The sequence below is a fragment of the Phocoena phocoena genome, chromosome 11 (assembly GCF_963924675.1).
Source record: "Phocoena phocoena chromosome 11, mPhoPho1.1, whole genome shotgun sequence".
In the NCBI taxonomy this organism is placed as follows: domain Eukaryota; kingdom Metazoa; phylum Chordata; class Mammalia; order Artiodactyla; family Phocoenidae; genus Phocoena; species Phocoena phocoena.
In genome coordinates, this window is record NC_089229.1 from 10,893,121 (window position 1) to 10,903,239 (window position 10,119).

At 56.8% G+C, this 10,119-nt stretch overlaps 1 protein-coding gene across 1 annotated transcript; it reads left to right on the forward strand.

Annotated features, from left to right (window-relative positions):
* The first annotated feature begins 3,515 nt into the window (after positions 1–3,515).
* C1QTNF6 (C1q and TNF related 6) lies at positions 3,516–9,351 on the forward strand. Its single transcript, XM_065887564.1, has 3 exons — positions 3,516–3,596; positions 5,897–6,155; positions 8,627–9,351. Exons 2-3 carry the CDS (start codon positions 5,903–5,905, stop codon positions 9,172–9,174), a joined length of 801 nt encoding a protein of 266 aa, XP_065743636.1. The 5' UTR covers positions 3,516–3,596; positions 5,897–5,902; the 3' UTR covers positions 9,175–9,351.
* Positions 9,352–10,119: the final 768 nt, after the last annotated feature.

Consider the following 10,119-nt stretch of genomic DNA (forward strand, 5'->3'; position numbering starts at 1 on the left):
TTAAACTCGCCCATCTCGGATTAACACCCGTAGGAACAGACATGGGTTGCTGAAAAGCCCAGGACGCAGAAACTGAGTCCGGAGAGCGAAGTTCACCCGGGATGACCCAGCTAGTCGAAGGAGGGGTATGCAGAGCCAGGAAGCCGAGTGAGCGAGCTGCTTTGGAGAGGGAGGGTCACATCGGACCCTCTGCCCACTTTGCAGGAAGTGGGGTTTGGAGGAAGAGGTGAGGGAACGGGCGCCCCAGCCAGCCCCTAGCACGTCTTAGTGGGCCCTTCATCTTTCCCCTTCTCCCCTCCTTAGCTCTCTAGGAAGGGGACGGGTGGGGAGCATCACAAACCCGTGGTGGAATGGGGTGGGTGCCAGGCGCATAGCCTCTCCCCACTAGGTGGCGCTCACGGTTTCCTTTGTTTAGTTTCTTTATCACCGTCCTAGAACAATTAGATCATTAGCCAAACACGACTTGCATAGCTGACTCCGGGAATCGTGTTTTGGGTTCTGTCTCACTTTATGACAGGCGCACATTTTATTTTTTAAAAATGCATGAAGGGTTCTTGGTGCTTTGTAAGCACTGACTAAATGTCACTATTTTTTTTTTTTTTTTTTTTGTGGTACGCGGGCCTCTCACTGTCGTGCCCTCTACCGTTGCGGAGCACAGGCTCCCGGACGCGCAGGCTCAGTGGCCATGGCTCACGGGCCTAGCCGCTCCACGGCATGTGGGATCTTCCCGGACTGGGGCACGAACCCGTGTGCCCTGCATCGGCAGGCGGAATCTCAACCACTGCGCCACCAGGGAAGCCCAATGTCACTATTTTTATATCTTCTTCCCAGCCTTGGGCTGGAAGGTGGATGTGGCTAGGAGCTTGGTTCTGAGAGTTGGGGAGTGTGTGTCTCATCTGTGTGCATGAGGAGAATGGGCTCATGCCCTCACCATGTTCAGGGTTTAACCCGGGAGAAGCAGTGCTTGGTGGCCGGTGTAGAGTACCCCCACTGGTTATCCCACCAGGTTGCTCAGATGGTCTTGGCCTCCTCATGTTCCTCTGGCCTCGGGTCACCAAGGCTCAGAGGTAGGGAGACATGCCCAAGGACACGAAGCTAGAAGGAGGTGGAGCTGAGACGTAACCCAGTCTTGTCTGCCCCGGGGCTGGGGCTCTGTCTCCACACTGCCTGGCTGGCCTGCTGGGGAGATCCTCAGAATGGCTGGGAGACCGAGGGCTGATGCACAAATGGGGTGATTTGCGACATGGTGAAAGAGAGAGGGAGGAAAAATGTTAGAGTAGTGTATAATATTCCTGAGTCCTACTCTCTTGTCTGCCCTGCCCCCAGCCAGCTGCCTTGGACCAAGGGGGATAAGGGACACTTTTCTGGGGCATTGACACTGGCTGGGAGTCAAAGGAGCTGGTCCTAGAACCTGATGAGAATCACGTGCTTTGCCAGATCTCACCTGTCAAGTGAGATGAGGCTCCTTCTCTGCAGAGGGGCTGTTGAGCGTGGCAGGGAGCACACAGTGGGCCCTGGACCAAACCACTTCTGTGTCCCCGCCCTGCTTCTCCATATCCCCCGTCCGTCTTCCCTTCTCTTCGCTTTTGCCTCCGATGCTAGGCTTCCTAAGTCAGATCTCTGTGAGGCAGCCAGGAGCTGTGTCCTGCCTCCGTGGTGCTGAGTCAGCCCTTTTCCCGCTGGAGGCAGCAGTGAGGCGAGGGTGGGGAGGGGGCTCCCTCGCCTCCCTCCCTCTGCAGCCCTGGCTCCATGCCCTGGGAATGCTGCCTGGGGCAGGGCCACGTAGCGGGCACAGCCAGTGCGGACCTGACAGTTTTCCCAGTGTTCTTAGGCCTTCCATCTGCTTTCCTTTGGGGCCCCTTGAACCCCTAAGTAGGCCTGGGGTGAGGGTGGGGTACTCCAAGTGGGTTGGGAGTGGGAAGCAGCACAAAACTGGAAGCTGGGGGAGTCTGGCCCTCATCCCAACGTGGACTCCAGTCTGCTGTCCGACCTTGCGCCAAAGACTCCCTGCCCTCCCTGGTCACAGTGTCCCTGCTGGACAGATTCAGGAATTGGATTAGATCATCTCTAAGGGTCCTTCCAGGCTTGGATTATTCTGCTGTGTGTTTATCCCCCAAAGTAATAAAAAAACAGAAGCTTAGAGATGGGAGATGGTCAAGGACACACAGCCAGGGCTGTTCCATCCTCCACACTTTGCCCAGCTGTGAGTGGGGCCTGGGGGTTAGTGCCCAAAGCCCCAGACTTCAGTAAGTCCCCCTAGGTCGCTGCGTTCCTGTGCCTCCTGAGAGCGATAATGTCACCACCTCTCTCTGCCCAGGGGGCAGGCCCTGAATTGCAACCTTTGCCCGCAACCGTGCCCAGCTGTGCCATCGTGGGAACTCCGGTAGGACGGAGAGCACTTCCATTCTGTAGGGCTGTGGTTCCTCTTCACTAACTGTGTGACCCTGTGAAAGTCACATCAGCTCCCACCACTAGCTCCCTTTCCCAAGAAGAGTAAGAAAATGGATGTAAATACCCTTTGGCTCCCAAAAACCCCTGCAAAGGTGAAGCCTGGCCTAGGCAGTAAGTACTCAACAAACGTAGCATGAGAGGGGGCTAGAGGGCGAGGGACGTTTGAGAGAGTCTTTGCACAGGGGTCTCTGACCCCAGGGAACCAGGACTGCAGCCTTTGCAAAGCCTCCTGCAGCCTAACCAGAAGGAAGCAGAGGCCCAGGGGCATTCTGTACAGGCTGCCCTCCTGTGACCTTCTTGGGGGTCATTTCCACGGGCGGATTGGCTGTAGAAGACCAGGAAGATGGATAATCATGGCAGCATTTCCAGGCAGAGGAGGAGGACTTTGGTGTCCATTGGAGGCGGGGCTGTTGACCCGGCTGCCACCCTTACCTGATACTCTTACCTGGTCTCGGAGGAGGTGAGACCTTCACTCAACAAACATTTACTAAACTTCCTCTTGTGACTGGCACGGATGGGGCTGGGGACTGGAGTTCTACAGACAACTAGGGTCTGAGAGGGGAAGGGATTGGCCAGTGGGTGCCAGTGCCAGGATTTGAACCTGAGGCTACTGGGCTGGTGCCCGTGCCCCCTCCGTGCCGCCTGCCTCAGTGACTCAGAACTAACGAGCTCTTCAGCCTAGGCTTGAGCCCACGGCATGGGGATTCCAGCACTGCCTTGCCTTCCTGAGCAACTTCTGGGGCTCCCTGCCCTTCCGCCTTCCCAGCCTCGAGTTCCCATCAGGGGCCTCAGACCCCTTCCTGCTGGAGCTTTACGGGGTCTCTGAATGAAACAAGACCCTCTAGGACCACCAGAGAGTTAAGCCAAGGAAATCCTCAGCTCCCTTTATCTCCGGAGAACCCAGAGGCTGGAGGGGAGGGAGCAGGGAGCAGGGGAAGTGGGAAGCCAGCTCAGCCCGCCCCCTCCGCCCTCCCTCCCTCCCTCTGCTCTGCCTCCATCCCTTTCTCCCTCCCTCCTTGGCCAGCCCGCAGGGCCTGGGGTTCTGGGCCAGCAACAAGTTATAATTGCAAACATGGACCAAGGAACCAGAGGCGGCCCAGAGGCCCGCGGTCTGTGAGCTGCTGTTTGAGGCTGCAGGACACTGGGTGAGTGACGGGAGGTCCTGCAACTTCCTCCAGCAGGGCAGAGGGGGTTGGGGTCAGAGCCTGGAATTCCTCTCCTTTCTCCTCTCTTCCCGGACACATCTCACATCTCTGGGTCCTGCTCTCTCCTTCTGACCCCGGCCAGCCCCTGTAGGGTCTCCCTTCCTCACTCCCTCCTTTGACTGAGACTTTAGCCCTGGTGAAGGGCTGCCCTCCGATGCTCCTGTCTTGTGCCCACCCCTGCCTGGCCAGGCACCAACTCAGCTCAGCAGGGCCTGGCCCTTCCCCCACTCCAAAGAGGCCCCAGCGCCCTCATGGAGGCAGCAGGGACCCCCAAATCACCCCCAATGGCGTAGTCCCTCACTCATTTGATCCCTGTGTGACACCTTCCTCCAGGGACAGTCAGTGACCATGGCTGTGGTTATTATTACTTTTGTTAAAGGCTGCTTTGCTTCCTGCTTCCAGCATCCCCCCACCCCACCAGGTCACAGTTATGTGTCACAGATTTTTTGACTCTCAGCTGGCTAGGCCAACAGAAATGTCGCCAAACAGTTTTAATCCTCTGGGAACAGTTCTGCTCTTGCTATCCCATGCAGGCCCCGGGGAGAGGTCGTGCTGGGCAGCAGAGAAAGGGACAAACGTTTGATTACGAGTCTTTTACAAGTCAGGCAATTTCCCTACATTTAAATCCTCCCAAATAACCTGGGGAGGAAGGTGGAGTTGTCTCCTCCTTGTGAATGTCAAGGAGCAAGAAGCCCAGAGACGTTAAGCCACTAGCCCTAGGTCACACAGCTTGTAAACTATTCTGGGATCTCAAGTCTGACTCCAAAGCCTCATCTTTTCCCATGAGGTCACATCTATGGGAAGAAAAAGAGGGGATTTTGCTCTTCTCAAAACCACTGGGTTGTGTAATTTACAAATAAAAGCTAAGGGTCATAATCTCGGACAGAAGGGATGTTGATCTCTGAAGATTTGACGTGCCTTATTGAGCAGAACCAGGAAAGCAGAATGGGGGCCGGGGAGGCGGGGGAGGCTTGGCAATGGTCACCTTCAGGAGAGGGGTGATGGCCCTGGAGACTGCCTGCCCACCCCTCTCTTCTCCTGCTACTACCCAGCCCCCAGGGAGCGGGGAGGGGGTTGTTGCGGGGGAGGGCTCCTGCCCCTTTAAAACCCAACTCCTACCTCAGTGTTCAGGTTAGGTTAGAATGGCATTTAAAAAAATAATAATTTTACCTTCTCTACACATATTAACCACAGAAAAATATTTTTAAATTGTACTAAATGTTAAAGGAGAACACAAAGGAAATAAACAAAGAACACCAGAAGTGTAAAAACCAGTCTGGTTTCAAAAGTGTTTCTGATCCTGTGATAACTCTGTGCCAGCCCCCAAAGACTGCCACCACCTCAAAGGCTCTTTGCTTGGCTTCCTGCCCACCCAGCCCCAGCTCGTCTCCAGTCACTGCTGTCCAGGCTGCTTTCTGCCCCTCTCCGTGAACTCTGGATCCCTTCTTGGCCAAGGCCAAAGACAGATTCTCACAAACCGTTGGGCTTCCCTGTTCGTTTTGAATTTTCCAGATCTCCTGGGTCCTGCCCCTTAGTTCCAATTTACCACCTTGGCAGCTGATTGGCAGGTCTATGATGATTGACACAACCACCTTCCAATGAATTTACTCTCTCCTGCTCCTTTCCCTGCAGGGCTTCTTGTGTGAGGCTGAGTTGGTAGGTTGTTGACTGCGCAAACATGCTGAGAGAGGAGGTGGGCTGAGACCAGCTACACACCTTCCGCGTGCATTTCTGCAGGGGCTTCTTTTGTTTGTTTGTTTCTAATTTGTCCGTCCTGAGGGGCACCTTCTTCTACCTTTGCCCTCCAGTGACGGTGGAGTCTGGGGCAAGAAAACAAGCCAGAGGGAGGTTGGGAGGGTGGGAAAAGCATTTTACAGTCTCATTGGCTATGACACATGGGCAGCAGGGCATCTTCCTCACCCACCCCAGCAAAGGCCTCCCAGGACCCTCGTCTTCAGAGCGGGTCCTCCTTCGTGGGCCCATGTGTGCCAGAGATGCCCAGGGACTGGGTTCCAGGAGACTCAACCTCCAGGCCCTGCACTACCACAAGTCTCTTTGTGACCTTGAGAACCTGCTTCCCTGTGTAGGCCTCTGTCTTCTCCTCTGTTAAATGGGGGCACTAATGCCCCCTCCCCGAGTTGTCAAGAGCGCACGTGCTGTGGGTGGTGGCGTCCACGCTGGGCATCAACAGAGTGTAGATGTCAAGGTAATATGTTTCTGTCCCTCCTTCCCTGCTCCAGGTCGCCATGGGGATAGCTGCCCTGGGCCTCCTCTGGGCAGTGCTCGTGCCCCCTCTCTCTGTGTTTGGAATCCCCACCGAGGAGCCCACCTCTGGGGAAGCCGTGGCCTCTAGTTCCCCGGGGCTCTGTCAACGGTGCTGTGACTCTGAGGACCCCCTGGTCCTTGATGATGCTGCACACGCGTCCTTGGGCTCTCCGTCTGCCCTCCCGTACATGCTGCCTGAGGTCAGGCCCTACATTAACATCACCATCCTGAAGGGTGAGGACCCACACGTGGCTTGGGCTGGACTGGCCCGGTTGGGGGCAGGGAGGGCGTGGGGATCTCTTCCTGGGCTCAGGGAGGTGAGGTGGAAGGAGCAGAAGAAACCAGGACAGAAAACTGTCCCAGACCTTTTGTTTCATTCACACATTTATTAAGTACCTACTGCATACCAGGACCGTTCTGAATTCTGGGATGGAGCGTGTACACATCAGACGGAGATGCCACCGCTGTGGAGCTTCTGTTCTAGTGGAGGAGGCAGACAGTGAGCAGTAAACATATCACCCAAGTTAATGAAATGGATGGTGATAAATGCTATGGAAGTGACGAGGTGGAGCAGGGTAAGGGGTGTCTGGAGTGCAGCTGTGGGGGGCAGTTTGCATATTAAATGGGGGTGGTCAGTGTAGGTCTCACTGAGAAGGTGGGGAGAAGCCACGTGGATATCTGGGGAAGAGCGTTCCAGGCAGAGTGCATAGCAGGTGCAAAGGCCCTGGGGCCAGAGCGGACCTCATGTGTTTAAGGAACAGGGGGCAAGGGGAGGAGCTAGGTTGGAGACAAAACAGATCAGATGTGGGCTCCTCCTCTGAGTGAGATGGGGAGTGGGGGAGGGTTTGAGCAGAGGAGGGACCTGGCCCAGCTTAGGTTTCAAATGGATCGCTCTAATTTCTGTGGAGAATAGACAAGGGTAGAATCAGGGAGAGCCGTGGGGGCCACTAGGGCCGCCCAGGTGAGAGCTGGCTGCCTGTCCTCTAAAACCAAATCTCAAGGAGGCTACTTCTGCTTCTGCTGTGAATGGCTGGTCCTGGGGCCAGACCTTGACATCCTTAACCTCTGTCTTTGCTCACGACAACCCCGCAAGTTCGCTATGTTGTCATTCCTCCCACTTTGCAGATGGGGAAACAGAGCCTCCGAGAGGGGAGAAGCTTTCCTGGGGTCACACGGCTGTTAGGGGCAGAGCTAAGATTCGTCGCTGAGGACTCCAGAGGGTCAGCTGGCACCTGAGACCCTCGGGCCTTCAGATTTTGTGGTTGAGGACCCCTCTTGTCCTCTCCCTACTTTGCCCACCACCTCACACATCACCGCTTCCCCAAGGCCAGCAGAGCCCTCTGTGTGAGGTTGACGAGGTGCTTGGATGCTGACTGAACTCCCCCCTCACTATCCTCCTTAAAACCCCATGTCACCTCTCCTGGGACAGGCTAGCTGCCTGCTGGGCAGAAGGCGTCTGGCTGGTGTCAGGAGTCCTGGGTCCCAGCCCCAGCTCTTCAGCTCCCTTGCTGTGTGGGGCAGGCTTGTCTCTCCCTCCCTGGGCTTACTGCCTCATTTGTAAAAAGGAGAAGGTAACCCCCTCTTATAACTACCCTTCACACCCTCCCTTGGGGCTGGGGCGAAGCAAGTGCTCTGCAAACTGTAAAGTGCAGGGCACATGATGGGGTAGGTAGTTCACCAACGAGGCCAGTGAGGAAGACCTCCACAGAGACATGGACTCCCTCCTCCCTGCTTCTCTCCAGGCTTCTCCTCCAAGGACCTGTGTCCTCTTTTCTGCCCCTCCTTCCCCTCTTCCCAGCAGCATTGCCATGGTCATAGGGGACCCCGGGACAACACAGGGCTGTCTAGTTCATTCAGAGGGATGTGGCTAAGGGTGTGATTGCAGGCTCTGTGACAAGCATCAGAGAAATATTTGGAATCTGGTCCCTCAAGAAGTAGGTGGTAAAAATATAAAAAGTAGGTGGTCACCTGCTTTTCTTGCGTTCGTTTGAAGTCAGCCTGGAACAAGGGCTGGCCAGAGGCGTGCCTGCCTGGGAACCAGGGGAGATGCTGCCGGAGCCCAGGGCAGGGGGAGGTGGGCTGGGCAGTGCTGGGTGAATCGTCCTGCCTCGTATCTGCAGAGTTCACCCAGTGCTTTCCCAGAGGGCTCGGGAACATCCCTGTGAGGCAAGCATGATCCTCTTCAAGATACAGACAAAAAAATCCCAAGACACCAACATGAAGGCCCCAGGTCGTGCAGAGGGGCGGTAACGCCTACCAAGGGCCTCCTGGCTCCGACTCTGGACACTTCCTTCCGGGTGATCCCTTCTCTGGGGCAGAAATGCCACGCCCACATCCCCCTGAAGTCCCGCTGGGTGGAGTGACACCTGGGGTCCAGGCCTGGTCTGGCAGAGACCACAGTCAGACCCTCGCTGCTGAGGAGGGGAGCAGGCTGGCGTGGAGACAGACCACAGTTGGGGTCCTGCTCCCAAGCTGTGCCACCGGGAGAGTCCCTTCACCTCTCTGTGAGTGGAGGTGGACGTGGTGTCTCCTTTAGAGGGGCGCTCGGGGTGGCGATGCCTGGCATGCAGTAGGTGCTCAGTAGGTGCTGGCTCTTCTCTGACCTGCCGTCTCTGGGCAGGGGCGAGCCTTCTGCAAACGCTTAAGAGCCCCCTGGGTGCAGGCGTGGGTGCCTGCCCTGACTTTTCTCCTCTTTGTCTCCGCAGGTGACAAAGGGGACCGAGGCCTGCTGGGCTCGCCCGGGAAGCTGGGCAGGGAGGGCCCCCGGGGGGAGCGCGGCCCCCAGGGCACCAAGGGCGCCAAGGGGCAAGCAGGCAGCCCTGGCGGCCCGTGCCAGATGCGCTTCTCAGCCTTCTCGGTGGGCCGCAAGACGGCCCTGCACAGCAGCGAGGGTTTCCAGCCGCTGCTCTTCGACACGGTCTTCGTGAACCCGGACGGGCACTTCAACCTGGCTGCCGGCCACTTCGTCGCCCCCCTGCGCGGCCTCTACTTCTTCAGCCTCAACGTGCACAGCTGGAACTTCAAGGAGACCTACGTGCACGTGGTGCACAACGACGAGGCAGCCGTCATCCTGTACGCGCAGCCCAGCGACCGCAGCGTCATGCAGAGCCAGAGTGTGATGCTGGCCCTGGCGCCCGGCGACCGCGTCTGGGTGCGGCTCTTCAAGCGGGAGCGTGAGAACGCCGTCTACAGCGACGACATCGACACCTACATCACCTTCAGCGGCCACCTCATCAAGCCTGAGGGCGATTAGTGCCTCCCATGGGGCAGCTCTGGCCTGGGGTGCCCTGCGGGGCCTCAGTTTGCCTGTCTGTAAAGTTGGCCCTGGCACCTGGCATTCTGGGCAGGCTTCCTCCTCTTTCCTTCCCTCCATCACCCCTCCCAGTCTGTTCCTGCCTCTCTCCTCTCTTGGACCTTTTCAGAAACCTCCTAACCTCAATCTTCTAGAACTTTCCCAACCTTTTAGACCAGCACTTTTCAAACTTGAGCGTGCATCTGTATCACCCAGGGATTGTGTGAAAATGCGGGTTCTGATCCAGCAGGTGTGGCGTGGGCCCAGGATTTTGCATTTCTGGGACGTTCCTGGGTGATGCTGGTCCATGGACCCCACTTGAGTGACCAGGTCCTATGATTTTCACAACATTCTGGAATCTTCCAAACATTCTAGAATCTTCCCAACATCCTTAAATTCTCTCACCCTTCTAGGACACCCCCTCCTCTTGTCTCTTGCGCCTCCTCCCTTCTCTCTGAGCTCCTGTCTGTGCCCCGACTTGTGCAGCCGCAGTTCAATGATTCAGTCATCAAACACTCACTGAGCGCCCGCTCTGTGCCAGGCTCTGGGAAGGCTGAGGTGAACCAGACACAGGCCCCGCTCTCGGTGAGCACCCAGTCCAGCCAGGGTGGGGAGACACAGATTCTGAAACCAGACCCAGAGAAACACACGGGTCTCTGATCACACAAGTCTGTGTTCTGGGCATTCAGGCACTGTGGCCCCCTATTACCCACCACTCCCCAAGGCTGGCAGGATAGGGTACCCCTTTCTTTTCTTCCCAATGCCCATCGTTAAAGCAAACCCAGGGGGGCCTTGGTCAGGGGAAAGGTGCTGTGAGGAGAGGACCCAGGGGTTAGGGGGCATTTTGAGGTAAGGGGGCCCAGACCCATAGCTCCCCACACGGCTGGGATGGAAGCCTGTGAGGAC

Bases quoted from the DNA above. Each gene is read 5' to 3' on its own strand.
- C1QTNF6 (XM_065887564.1), top strand. From the start codon at position 5,903: ATGGGGATAGCTGCCCTGGGCCTCCTCTGGGCAGTGCTCGTGCCCCCT. The intron at 6,156-8,626 runs GTGAGGACCCAC...TTGTCTCCGCAG, and splicing joins TAACATCACCATCCTGAAGG to GTGACAAAGGGGACCGAGGC.